The 14,625-nt window shown below is 43.2% G+C and overlaps 1 protein-coding gene across 1 annotated transcript in view; it reads right to left on the bottom strand.

The window, feature by feature from the left end:
• The window catches only part of CDAN1 (codanin 1), a 45,840-nt gene that overhangs the window by 27,445 nt on the left and 3,770 nt on the right, over window positions 1-14,625 (bottom strand). Inside the window, exons 4-8 of the mRNA XM_077322738.1 lie at window positions 12,588-12,781; window positions 7,750-7,869; window positions 6,231-6,309; window positions 5,448-5,568; window positions 4,194-4,303 (exon numbers count right to left, since the gene is read on the bottom strand). Of these exons, the coding sequence (XP_077178853.1) occupies window positions 4,194-4,303; window positions 5,448-5,568; window positions 6,231-6,309; window positions 7,750-7,869; window positions 12,588-12,781 (624 nt within the window). The remainder of the gene's footprint in view (window positions 1-4,193; window positions 4,304-5,447; window positions 5,569-6,230; window positions 6,310-7,749; window positions 7,870-12,587; window positions 12,782-14,625) is intronic.

The following is a 14,625-nucleotide window of genomic DNA, read 5'->3' as shown; positions in this document are numbered from 1 at the left end:
AGAAATTATTAATCATGACGAAACAACAAAAAGAAATGTAGGACAAACAAGTGAGTATGGACAAGGTAGCAAAGAAACAAGACGTAGCCATTACTGTAAGTAGCTATGAGATATTAGATAAGTCAAAATACATGCAAGGCCCTTCCTTCTGCAGTGCTAGAAGGACAGTGCAGAAAAGTCCCTGTTGAGGAAAGGGACTTGTGGAACCGGTGAGGCTGAAAGTACAGGTCATGTCCTCTCCTGCCCTTTATAGTCTAACATCCATAGCAAGATAATTAGTCCTTTGCTTGACTGCTGCTGCTTGGAGCTTGGAAAATACCAGGTTTACTGGAAGAGGGATACCCAAGATTTACAGTGCCAATTGCAACGTTTTTTGCCATAGCTTGCAAAACCTGTCAGTCAAAACTGAAATCAAGGCTACTGAAAAATAATAATGTAATTTTATATTCATCATTATATAGTTTTATTATACTAAATAGTATTTTACATTGCTATATTTTGAACATTATAATTTAAACCTTTGAATGCTGGATTACTATAATTTGCTGGTCTTTGATCATATAATAAATTCTGTTCTGTTTTTACAGCCGAGATAATCTGATTTAGTAGTCACCAAGGTAAACACCAAGGAACGTCAGATCCATGAATCAAGGTAAGCTGGACGTGGTCAAACAAGAAATGACAAGACTGAACATCGACATTTTAGGAATCAGTGAACTAAAATGGACAGGAATGGGTGAATTCAATTCAGATGACCATCAAGTATACTACTGTGGACAAGAATCTCGCAGAAGAAATGGAGTAGCCTTCATAATCAATAAGAGAGTTGGAAAAGCAGTCTTGGGATACAATCCCCAAAATGACAGAATGATCTCAGTTCGAATCCAAGGCAAACCATTCAACATCACAGTGATCCAGGTCTATGCCCCAACTACTGCTGCTGAAGAGGATGAAGTTGATCAGTTCTATGAAGCCCTACAACACCTTCTAGAAGCAACGCCAAAAAATGATGTGCTTATCATCATGGGGGATTGGAATGCTAAAGTAGGAAGCCAAAAGATAACCGGGATAACAGGCAGGTTTGGCCTTGGAGTACAAAATGAAGCAGGACACAGGCTGGTAGAATTTTGTCAAGAGAATACAATGGTCATAGCAAACACTCTTTTCCAACAACCCAAGAGACGACTCTACACATGGACATCACCAGACAGTCAACACAGAAATCAGATTGACTATGTGCTCTGCAGCCAAAGATGGAAAAGTTCTAAAGGTAAAGGTAAAGGTATCCCCTGTGCAAGCACCGAGTCATGTCTGACCCTTGGGGTGACGCCCTCTAGCGTTTTCATGGCAGACTCAATACGGGGTGGTTTGCCAGTGCCTTCCCCAGTCATTACCGTTTACCCCCCAGCAAGCTGGGTACTCATTTTACCCACCTCGGAAGGATGGAAGGCTGAGTCAACCTTGAGCCGGCTGCTGGGATCGAACTCCCAACCTCATGAGCAAAGCTTTCAGGCGGCTGCCTTACCACTCTGCGCCACAAGAGGCTCATGAAAAGTTCTATCCAGTCAATAAAAACAAGACCAGGAGCTGATTGTGGTTCAGATCATGAGCTTCTTGTTGCAAAATTTAGGCTTAAATTGAAGAAAGTAGGGAAAAGCACTAGGCCTCTCAGGTATGAACTAAATCATATCCCCGACGAATACACAGTAGAGGTGACAAATAGATTTAAGGAATTAGATCTGATAGACAGAGTGCCTGAAGAACTATGGACGGAGGTTCGCAACATTGTACAAGAGGTAGCAACTAAAACCATCCCAAAGAAAAAGAAATTCAAGAAATCAAAATGGCTGTCTGAGGAAGCTTTACAAATAGCTAAGGAGAGAAGGGAAGTGAAAGGCAAGGGAGAAAGAGAAAGATACACCCAACTGAATGCAGAATTCCAGAGAAAAGCTAGAAGAGATAAGAATGCCTTCTTAAATGAACAGTGCAAACAAATAGAAGAAAACAATAGAATGGGGAGGACCAGAGATCTTTTCAAGAAAATTGGAGATATGAAGAGAACATTTAATGCAAAGTTGGGTATGATAAGAGACCAAAATGGTAGGGACCTCACAGAAGCAGAAGAGATTAAACAAAGGTGGCAAAATTATACAGAACAACTATACAAGAGCGAGCTTAACATCCCTGATGACCACAGTGGGGTAGTTACTGACCTGGAGCCAGACATCCTGGAATGTGAAGTCAAATGGGCCTTAGGAAGTCTGAGCAACAATAAAGCTAGTGGTGGTGACAGCATTCCAGTTGAACTATTCAAAATCTTAAAGGACGATGCAGTAAAAGTGCTACACTCAATATGCCAGCAAATTTGGAAAACTCAACAATGGCCACAGGATTGGAAAAGGTCAGTTTACATTCCAATCCCAAAGAAGGGCAATGCCAAAGAATGTTCAAACTACCGCACCATTGCACTAATTTCTCATGCTAGCAAAGTTATGCTCAAAATCCTACAAGCTAGGCTCCAGCAATATGTGGACCGAGAACTTCCAGAAGTACAGGCAGGATTTCGAAGAGGCAGAGGAACTAGAGATCAAATTGCCAACATACGCTGGATCATCGAGAAAGCTAGGGAGTACCAGAAGAACGTCTACTTCTGCTTCATTGACTATGCTAAAGCCTTTGATTGTGTGGAGCACAACAAATTGTGGCAAGTTCTTAAAGAGATGGGAATACCAGAGCATCTTATTGGTCTCTTGAGAAATTTATATGCAGGTCAAGAAGCAACAGTGAGAACTGAACATGGAATCACTGACTGGTTCAAAATTGAGAAAGGAGTTCGGCAAGGCTGTATACTGTCACCTTGCCTATTTAACTTGTATGCAGAGCACATCATGAGAAATGCGGGATTAGAGGAGTCACAAATTGGGATCAAGATTGCAGGGAGAAATATCAACAACCTCAGATATGCAGATGATACCACTCTAATGGCAGAAAGTGAAGAGGAACTAAAGAGCCTGTTGATGCGGGTGAAGGAGGAGAGTGCAAAAGTTGGCTTGAAACTCAACATCAAGAAAACAAAGATCATGGCATCCGGCCCTCTCAATTCCTGGCAAATAGATGGGGAAGAAATGGAGATAGTGACAGATTTTATTTTCCTGGGCTCCAAGATCACTGCAGATGGGGACTGCAGCAAAGAAATTAAAAGACGCTTGCTCCTGGGGAGGAAAGCTATGGCCAATCTAGACAGCATCCTAAAAAGCAGAGACATCACCCTGCCAACAAAAGTGCGTTTAGTCAAGGCTATGGTATTCCCAGTTGCAATGTATGGCTGCGAGAGTTGGACCATAAGGAAGGCCGAGCGTCAAAGAATTGAGGCTTTTGAACTCTGGTGCTGGAGAAGACTCTTGCGAGTCCCTTGGACTGCAAGGCGAACAAACCGGTCAGTCCTAGAGGAGATCAGGCCTGACTGCTCTTTAGAAGGCCAGATCCTGAAGATGAAACTCAAATACTTTGGCCACCTCATGAGAAGGAAGGACTCCCTGGAGAAGAGCCTAATGCTGGGAGCGATCGAGGGCAAAAGAAGAAGGGGACGACAGAGAATGAGGTGGCTGGATGGAGTCACTGAAGCAGTAGGTGCAAACTTAAATGGACTCCGGGGAATGGTAGAGGACAGGAAGGCCTGGAGGATCATTGTCCATGGGGTCGCGATGGGTCGGACACGACTTCGCACATAACAACAACAACAAAGGTAAACAATTGCTCTCAAGAAAAAAGAGCCTCCAAACTAGCTCAAGTTAACCAGCTCTGCATGAAATACTTTTTTAAGGTGCCTAATGCTTTTTTAAAATTATTACAAATTGGGGCAGAGGGAATCAGAGGGATTCTACTGAATTAATTTCAGATTTTTCTCATGAGAAATCCATAAGAGGAGGAAGCAAGGTGTACCATTTTATTCTAACACAACAATTAATTGCTTTCCTTGTCAAGATTACTTGCCACTATGAATCAAGCTATTTATGACAGATTATTTCTTTGGCACACACAATGTAGCCCTTGTGGCTGATTCACTACAACAAAGAAGTAACCACGGTAGAACTGAGTGTTTTAAGAACTACTCTCCAAAAACCAACACAATGTTTAGAAAACTGTTGAATCATAAGACATGGCAACGCCCCCTGATGAAAGATGGTAATTACCTTTGCTTCTTAAATATGTGAAAAGCCTTATCACTGGAGAAGTTAGATCGATCATCAGTTTCTGGTTGGAAAGAGACAGACTGCACAGATGAGGGCAGCAAAAGAGTCACCTGTACAGAGTATATAAATAGTTCATCGTAACGTATCCCTGGTAATGTAACATGCAATGCAAATATAAATAGAATTTTTGCACTAATAGGGCCTGAATTATAACTCACTTCCCCTTATAAATTCCTATGCCGATTGTTCCAACAAGAAGGGACAGCCCAGTTTCTGACCCTGCAGATGCAAAGCAACACTGGGTGAGACTTATAGGGCTGACGTTTGTCTCCAGTATTTCTCTCTTCCCATTAGAAATTGATATCCGGTGGTGTTTGCACAGAAATTTGATGCTAAACTATAAGTTTAAAAAATAGCAAAAAGCAAAATATCAATTAACATTTTCTTAGTTGATTTCCTGTATATTGGCCATTCTGTGCACACCTTTTTGCAGGAGCTGATCAAATAGATCTATAGATCTATCTATAGTCGCACCCAGTGTTACATTGTATCTGCAGGGTCAGAAGCTGGGCCACAGCTTTTCAGTGTCAGCTGCACCAACAAGCAAAGGTCTTGCCATAGCAGAAGGAAACCTTCTGAGCAGGGACCTGGCAGCCTCCTCAGCAAGCCTTCTCACTGACTTCCTGGAACTTTCTGGGGGCAGAGATTGGAACAGAAGGTCCACTCCTTCCCTTCTTCCAGCCATGCTGTCTGGGCCCAGCCACTCGGCCAGTTCCAGTCATACCTCCCTTCCTTGGTTGCGTGCTGTTTTCTCTGGTTTGTTCTTATAGTTTTATTTCTTGTCACAGCTTTTGGGTGGTTTCAGATGTTGAGCTGGAACTACAGAAGACCATTGTCCCTGCAGGCCTGAGTCTCACAGGTGGAGACCCCCTTAAAGAGAACACCCCCAGCACATGGGTTGGGAAAGGATTCCCTCAGCTGACAGGTGGGTTGTCTGATATCTGGATTCATGCCCCATGCTGTGCCAATGCTGCATGGTCTGTAATCAATAAAAGCTGTAGCCTGTTTCATTCCTCCTAGATCTTGGTGTGCTTTGGTGAACCTCTTTTCTCCACCTGGCTGCCTCCCACTACTCTTAGAACCACAATAATAAATGGTAAGAATGCTAAAAAATATATTTTAGTCCTCAAGGAACATTGAAGAGACAACAATTTCACAAAGGTCTTCTGGTATCAAAACTGGCTGAGCTGTTACCTTTGCTGTGCTGTTTTCATAGGCTGCCGTAAGCCTTTTATGCAGGTCAGGGGAAAAGGATGCAACCCTTTCATTCTCTGCCAGGAGCTTCAATGTGCCTTTATCTAAATGAGATACAACTCTACCAAGACAACAGCAACAAAGAAAAAAAGAATCAAATGAAAGGTAAAATCCAAATCCTAATGAATTGCACCCCTAACCTCCACATGCCACTGAAGAAAATCATCCTACAGATGGACAAATGAAAAGGAAGTTCTAAGACTTCTCATTCTGGCCGCAGAAGAAGCAAAATCAAATCCAAACGCAACTCAACACACCTTTCCACACCAAAGCCCCTGTTTTCATACCATATGACCATAATTTTCTTAAAGATTAATTGTTTTTTAATTTATATTTCAATTTTTATACCGCCTCTCCCAAATGGCTCATGGCAGTTGACAAGAGTTTCTCCACAATAAAATCACATAATAATCATAAAATCCCCCAGTCAAAATCATTAAAAAAAACAGTTACAACCACCTCCCGGTGGCGACTTCTGCAGTACTAAGTTATTCAGCCATAAACTGTTTCAGCAATAAAGTAGGCATCAAAACAAACAATTGTGAACACGCAAACAGACATTACAGATTGGCTGCTGTGGGAGAAATGTGCATGGGGGGAGGCTGCCCCTCCCCTGAATCCACATTGCATAACAGTTCCCCTTTCTATGTGCCATCCCACCAGCCCCCTGTATGCTCTCAGGATTGCCAATTCCAGACCTAATTTCAAAACCATTTTACTTACTCAAACTGATAATCCAGGACATGCACAGCAAAACAGACACAGTTGTGCACACTGCGAAAGTGTTGCCTCTCTACTGCATCTGTAAATAAAATAATTTTTAATATTTATATTAAATACAGTTAAAGAAGTGAGAAACTAGGTAGAAAACGAAGTATTCTCCACAGAGGAAGAACTGCTTAGGAGCTACATCACAAGAGCAACAAGTAGATCATCCACGAATTACCAAATCTCACAAGCTTAATTCCAGCAGTGGCATCTTATCACCAGGTATTTGGGAGGGCCAAGCACTTAAAAGGTATGTTTCCACTCTCTAGGTGGCATTTCCCTGTGAAGGCTCTGCCTTCAGACAATCTGGGAAGGGATGAGAGAGCTTTGTGTTGCTTCTATTTATTTTATTAATTATTCAATTTACTCCGAAGCTCAAGGCGGGCTACAAAAAAGTCATACCCCCCAATATAAAATCCCTCCCCTAAAACTAACATCCCAATAAAACATCAAGATAGCAAAATTCCCTTCTCCCCTCTACAGACAAATATCAGGGAGTCTGCTTGATGATCTAGCATAGCCTGAGGGCAATGCCCAGTTCTGACATCCCACCTCCTTTGTAGCACTTTAAGTGTGTTTGTGTTTTAAAATCTCAGCCAAAGTTCAACTATCAGTTGCAGATGAACTGTTGATGGGAGGGAGGGATTGCCAAGCTGCAGAGAGCCCTGGCAAATACCATAAATTCAGTGTTTCTGCACCAATCTAACAAGCAGGAAGGAGGCGCAGTGCCAGAAGTAAGTGATGTGAGAACAGGGCATATGCATGCTGTCCCAGAATGAGAGCCAGTTTGGTGTAGTGGTTAGGAGTGCGGACTTCAAATCTGGCATGCCGGGTTCGATTCTACATTCCCCCACATGCAGCCAGCTGGGTGACCTTGGGCTCGCCACGGCACTGATAAAAGCTGTTCTGACCAAGCAGTGATATCAGGGCTCTCTCAGCCTCACCCACCTCACAGGGTGTCTGTTGTGGGGAGAGGAAAGTGAAGGCACTTGTAAGCCACTTTGAGACTCCTTCAGGGAGAGAAAAGCGGCATATAAGAACCAGCTCTTCTTCTTTTAGCATATGGGGGTAATGCTGTCCCCCCATACCCTTCAAACCTGCTTGCAAAAAGGACAGTTTTTGCCACCCCTGTGTGAAAGCAGTTCAGGTTACACTATTTTAGCATGCATACTGGTATTTTGGATGTTTACATAAAGAGAGATACATTTCTACTCGCACAATTGGGATTTTCATTAACATCTGTAGCCTACTAGCATTCCAGACAGTAGAAATACATCAAGTATTTCAGACAACAGAACACATATTCTGAACAGGTTTCAAATTATTATTAGTTATAATCTTGTAATTTAGAAACCAAATAAATCAGGACAAAATTTTTATTTCTAAAATGTGAACTTCCCTGATGTTGATTGCTATGTGCTGCAAACTGTATTTAACTAGCAGCTCAGGAGCTTTATTCAGCACAACTTCTGACCTCTATATTCTTCATCAAAATCCGTGTCTGTCTCTTGATCATCTGGAGAACACGATCTCTTGGATGTTAGCAGCTGCAACACAAAGAAAAGCTCCAGGAAAATATTTGGCACGAGGTTTTCTGCAAAGCAAAGTAAAAGAATAATGCTACTTAAACTACAAGTACAACGATATAGGCTAGATATCAGGACAAAATGTTTCACAGTCAGAGTAGTTCAGCAGTGGAATAGGCTGCCTAAGGAGGTTGTGAGCTCCCCCTCACTGGCAGTCTTCAAGCAAAGGCTGGATACACACTTTTCTTGGATGCTTTAGGATGCTTTGGGCTGATCCTGCATTGAGCAGGGGAGTTGGACTAGATGGCCTGTGTGGCCCCTTCCAACTCTATGATTCTACTTACTCCGCACATTTTCAACGTCTTCATTTAAAATTTTTATTCCTGTCTATTTTTCTTCAGCTCAGGGAGTTACCATTCTATCAGACTAAGCCATTTAAAAAATTTAAACTGTAGAACAAGATATACCAATGCCAAAATATGCCTGATACAGCAACGGAACTGGGCATGGACTGGAATGTAAAAACTGTTTGAAAGACAGATATTAAGTCCCCCTCCCCTCCCCCAGTATCACTGGCCTGCTCCAACTGGGCAAAACAGGCAAAGAGGGGTTGTACTAGATGGCCTGCATGGCCCCTTCCAACTCTGATTCTATAACCAAAAACATCCGTTGCACATCCTACCTTGAACTGTTGTTCAACAGTATCTTCTATGTAGATACACACTGGGGCCGCACTTGTGCAGGCTGGACACAGACATTTTCTTTCTTGCTCAAAAACTCCAATATGTGAACACCTGCTCCTTTCGGAGGAAGTGCTTGCACAGGATTCCCACCCAACGCGTCATGTGCTCCAAAGGTGAGTGCCCCCATTCCTCATTTTTGCTAAGGTGCTGCAACAGGCCCTGTGAGAGCTCATGGCAGGGCAGGAGGAAGGGAATTTGTGTCTGCACAAATGTTGATGAACAGTTACAGGTGAGTGCAACTTTGTTTTCATTTTCCATCTTACCGTGCAGCTCTTCACTGGGACCATTAGCAAGCTACTCACCAGAAGAGATGGGGTAAGTCTCCCAATGGGACAGAACTTGTAGAATAGCCTTGCCTGTATTCAGTTCTTTGCATGATGTCTCACAGATGTGTCCTCTGTTGATCAAGGGCTGTCTTGCAGATATCCAGAAGGGGAGCTTATTGATGAAAGGTAACTAACAACCCTTGTGGTCAGGTGGAATGTGATTTAACATTGAGAAGACACAGTTCTCCAGATGTCCTGTAGCAGGATATGAATGGCAGCCACTATCCATCTAGATCTAGATGATGCAGCTTTGCCCTTCTTAAAGGTAAAGTTATCCCCTGTGCAAGCACTGGGTCATGCCTGACCCTTGGGGTGACGCCCTCTAGCGTTTTCATGGCAGACTCAATACAGGGTGGCCTTGCCAGTGCCTTCCCCAGCCTTGGATCTTGTGAGCCTCTTGTGGCGCAGAGTGGAAAGGCAGCAGGCATGCAGTCTGAAATCTCTGCCCATGAGGCTGGAAGTTCAATCCCAGCAGCCAGCTCAAGGTTGACAGCCTTCCATCCTTCCGAGGTCAGTAAAATGAGTCCCCAGCTTGCTGGAGGGTAAACGGTAATGACTGGGGAAGGCACTGGCAAACCACCCCGTATTGAGTCTGCCATCAAAACACTAGAGGGCGTCACCGCAAGGGTCAGACATGACCCAGTGCTTGCCCTTCTTAGGGCCTCAATAACAAATAAATAATGCTTTATATTTATGAAAATGCCTGGTTCTTTCTAACATCAACAGAATTTTTTTCTGCTTGTGAACTCGGAGTGGGGAAGAAAACTGGTGGGACAATTTCTTGTGCTATGTGGAACTTGGAAACTATTTTGGGAAGGAAGCCTAGACTTGAGACAGCAATATTGTGTGGCCATGAGTGCCTCCGGATACTATAGCAGAAGCTATAGATCTAACAGATACATCTGCAGCATGCCTGCCAGCACTAGTTTCTTATTTTGAAAGTTTAATTGTCTCAGACTGAATAAGTTTTATCAGGGAGTTACGAGTAGGGTTGTGCGATTCGGCTGCCGTTCCCTCTGGTCGCAGCCAGCACCGCGCAGGGGGTGGTGGTGCCGGCAGTGGTGTGACAGTGGGCGCAACCATGCAGGCGTGGAATTCCTTAACCAGGAACTCCGCACCTACTTGATTGCGCCCGCTGTCACGCCGCTGCCAGCACTGCCCCCCCCCCCGCGGCGCGGTGCTGGCTGCGCCTGGAGGGAACGGCCACCGAAGCGGCCGAATCGCACAAGCCTAGTTAGGAGTCCTTAGGTAGCATGTCTAAATACAGGGAAAGACTCTCCCCTAGGGGAAGTTATAATTCCATGGTAATTAGTTATTCTGAAATTAAGAGCTGATGAGGAATAAAACTTTCTCCCCAAGGTGTCCAATCACACATCCTCATCCTCCGTATCTATGGGAGATGAATGTTGACCAGCCTGCTGGTATGCCTGCATGCCTTCTGTGAACAAAGAAGACTTCAGAGGTTATATGGACTGAAACTCAGGAGTCCTATTTCACTCTGCATACCTTCTCTACCTTGAGATATAGCTTGCGTGGAGGCTGGTTACTGCCAAATTGTGGCTGTGAGGTCAGACAGGCCCTCCACAATTGGAAAAGCCACTATATCTGGAGTATCCAAATAGAAATGACTTTGGGGGATAATCTGAAGCCATTCTAAGCATCTGTTTGCCGTAGAGATGGAGGTCTTCACTGAAATATACTGGACTCATATTGCCTATCGTATTGTCAGATGACAGGTCCAAGGCACTTTTGGAATTACAGTGAGAAGCTGCAGACACCTCTTCTTCTGGCTCATAGCAAAGGGATTAGAAAAGAACCATTGGGGAATGGACATCCATGTATACCTTCACATTAGGATCATACTCCTTCAATATGAGGACAATGATCCACTTGTTTATTCAAATATGATGGCAAAATATGATGGTAAGTGTGCTGAGATGGGTGGCAACTAAAGCGTTTCTCTTTGGGGGAAATGGAGTTACCCCGAAAGTTAAATCCACTGAAACAGAACAGACTAATGGGTCGAGAGTGTGGTTTGGCAGCCAGAGCTGGGGAGGACAGACTTAAAGCAGTCGATCCCAAACTCAGAACCATTTTGGATGTAACCAATGCGAACAAAACCTTTTCCCACAGTGCAGCCTTAAGTGTTGAAGCCCTATCTGACCAAGCTTTCAGAGTAGAGAAGAAGAAGAGTTGGGTTTTTTACCCTGCCTTTCACTACCTAAAGAGACTCAAAGCATCTTACAATCACCTTCCCTCCCTCTCCACATAACAGAGACCCTGTGAGGTAGGTGAGGTTGAGCGAGTTCTGAGAGAGACTGTTCTGTGAGAACAGCTTTAACAGGACTGAGATAAGCCCAAGGTCTCCCAGCTGGCTGCATGTGGAAGAGTGGAGAATCAAGCCCAGCTCTCCAGATTAGAAGTTGCCGTTCTTAACCAGTACACCAAGCTGGCTCTCAAGTGTGATTCATGACATTATGGACTTCTCCCAAGCACAAGAGGCAAAGCTCATCCTCATCACTGGAACATTTTTTGAACAGTACCTTAGACACAGTAACAAGGGAGTAGAAGCACAACTGTTGACAGAACCCAGTTCATGGTAGGAACCCAGTTCTTGCCTTCCAAGAAAACAGGCTCTCAAAGCCTGAAATTAGTCTCTGAAGGAGAACAGGCAACAAATCTTCAAAACAACAAATAGGAATGGAGCACTACTAGAAAATTTCCTATCCCCACGGCAGCAAAAATGGAACTGAGAGAAGGGGGTGCCTGCCTTCAGAGTATATGACACATTAGGAAGGAATCCTACAGATGTGCCAGCACCAAAAGGGGCCCTTTGGAGTTTTTGAGCTAGAAATAACACGTCCATGGCCAGCCTGCACAAGTGCAATCCCAATGTAAGACTACACAATAAGATGGAAGATGAAACAAAAGTTCACAGATTCTGTGAATGTAGGCAGATCATGAAAGCAAGGGGTGAGCCAACAACTGGTTCTTGCTTACACACACAGGCTAATGCCAATCGCCACTTCGGGGTCAAGAAGGAATTTTCCTCCAGACCAGATTGGACCAGAGATCCTGGAGGGTTCTTGCCTTCCTCTGGGCATACATCACTGGGGGAGTGGGGTGTTATAAATTTCCTGTGTTGTGCAGGGTGTTGGACTCAATGACTTCAAAGGTCCCTTCTACTTCTGTGATTTTAAAATTAAAGGCATTAAGCAATCCAATCGCAAACCAGCCACCACATTTGGTATAACCTAAAACAGAGTTACTTTTATCTTACTTAACAAATGTAACCTGTCTGTCTCTCTGTCCACATCAAACTCCAGCTTAAATGCACAGCAATTTTCATTTTACAGCATTCATGCCTTTCTTTACTACATCTCCAGCATATCAAAAACAAAAATCACTGTTTTAAGAACTGGAAAGACTTTGTATTTTGCACAAGTGCAAGGTAGACCCAGAATTTCAAATTATGTCTGACATATCCTAAGAATTATAGTGTTGTTCTTTTTATTAAGCATTAGAAAAGCCTTTCACATTAAGAGATGGAGTTGCCTAAGCAACCCAAATCTATGGTTTTACAAAGCAACCTTTCATTTAAAAATTCACCATTGCCAGCATTTTATTTTGAGGATGTTTCTACAAATCATTTCTTAGCATACCTCCACATCAATAAGAATACAAATCACATCATATCTTAACTTCCCACCTCTTTACCTGCTATGCAAGATGAATACAATTGAGCCAGTAGCTCCAGTTGTTTTCTGCAGGTGACCTTTTTAACATCTGCAGAAGTTACCAATTGGTTTTCAACTAGAAGACCTGTATTCCAGCCACAGTTAGTTTTGTTGGGTATACCAAAATCCAGAGAGAGGCCTGACGAGGAAGAAGTGTGATGCAAAAACTTGGACCTGTAATTCAAAATCCAGAATATGACATAGAACTCAGAACACCAGGCATCTTAGCAAGAACAAATAAGGCCTGCTGTACCACAATGATCAACAGGATTCCTTTCAATATTTATCAAGTGATTAAGACTGCAGTTTCTTCAGAGAAATATGTATTACTTAATGTAATTTTCTCCTGTATTTATTTATGAAATACAGGTTAAAACTATATCATGATTCTTTGGCACTGTTGGGCCAAAGGCAATTGCATACAAGATTAAAGACAATCACATACAAGATTAAAAACCATCAAGATAATACACTAGACAGTTTTGGATGCCTCACTGACCAAAGTGATTAAGATATTGACTTCAACAAGGCCTACCACTTGCCCCCTCGACCCATGACCCTTGTGGTTCATCAAAAGGTCAGATGCAATGATATTTTCCTCTGGGAAATAAACAACCTCTCCCTTTCAACCGGAGAATTCCCAGAGGGGCTGAAGGACAGCCACCCTGACTCACCTCCAGACTCATTAGCCAGATGCCTGGAAGTAGTAACAAGTTGTCTCAAGCAAAGCCATCTGAAGCTCAATCCTTCAAAGACAGAGTTCCTGTGGTTTGGTAGGAGAGAGCCAAGTGAGGAAGCATGGACTGTCTAACCTGGATGGGGTACAGGTGATAGTTGCACACACTGCGAGGAACCTGGGCATGATGTTTGAAACCTCCCTCTCCATGGGGGAACAGATCGCAAAAGTAGCTTGGCTGGCATTCGTCTGTCTACATCATGCCAAGCTACTAGCACCCTACCTGGCCCCACAGCTAGGTGATGGTCACCTCTAGGTTGGATTTCTGCAACTTGTTCTATGCAGGCCTACCTTTATTCATGACCCTGAAACTGGCGCAGAACGCAGCAGCCAGGGTACTTACGGGAACACCTTGGAGGGCCCATATTTGACCATCAGTTGCACTGGCTACTAGTTGACTACTGGATCAGGCTTAAAATTCTGGTAATTACCTTCAAGGCCATATGAGGTCTGGGCCCTAAATATCTGACCAATTGCCTCTCTACCTATACCCCCCCCCCCCAAAGAGCATTATACTCCACCAACACACTAGTGATCCCTGACCTCAGGGAATCTTGTTTGTCAACTAGATCAACAACTAGATCCAGGGCTTTCTTGGTCTTGGCCCTAGTCTGGTGGAATGAGCTTCCAGATGACATCGGGGCCATGCCAGAGCTACAACAATTCTGCAGGGCCAACACAAAGGAGCTCTTCCATCAGGTTTTGGTCAAGACAAGTAAGCAAGCCACCAACCATTAACCAGAAGCCACCACCAACTGCAGCAACAGAAAAAATGGAATCACAGAACAGAAAAACTAAATTGTTGATTGTTGAGTGATGATAGTTAATTACACTGTTTGATACAAGTTTCACTGTTAAATATGTTTATATTGAGTCAAGATGTTTATTGTACTGTATTGCTTTACAAAACTTACAATGTAAACAGTTCTGAGCCAAAAGGGAAAGTGGTATAGAAATATAATAATAAAGTAATTAAAAATAAGTAAGATGTAGGACATTTGTAGAAATGCCATTGATTATGCAATCTTAAGAATTACACCCTTTGAAGTTAACAGGCTCAGAAGAGTAACTTGGTTTAGAATGACACAGTATGAATGTCTTTCAGGTTTGGTAATGGGTTTTTTAATCTGGGAATAATCCTGTTGCTACAAGTATGCCATTTTAAAATTAAAATTTAAAACTCAAATTTTAATATTTACAAATGGCTTCTACTTTATGATGGCACAGTCTAAAACATTACAAAACTTGCAGGAGATATGTCCCGCCGAACAGCACCCCATCC

The sequence above is a fragment of the Paroedura picta genome, chromosome 2 (assembly GCF_049243985.1).
Source record: "Paroedura picta isolate Pp20150507F chromosome 2, Ppicta_v3.0, whole genome shotgun sequence".
Lineage (NCBI taxonomy): Eukaryota > Metazoa > Chordata > Lepidosauria > Squamata > Gekkonidae > Paroedura > Paroedura picta.
This window is presented reverse-complemented; position numbering and strand designations above follow the sequence as displayed.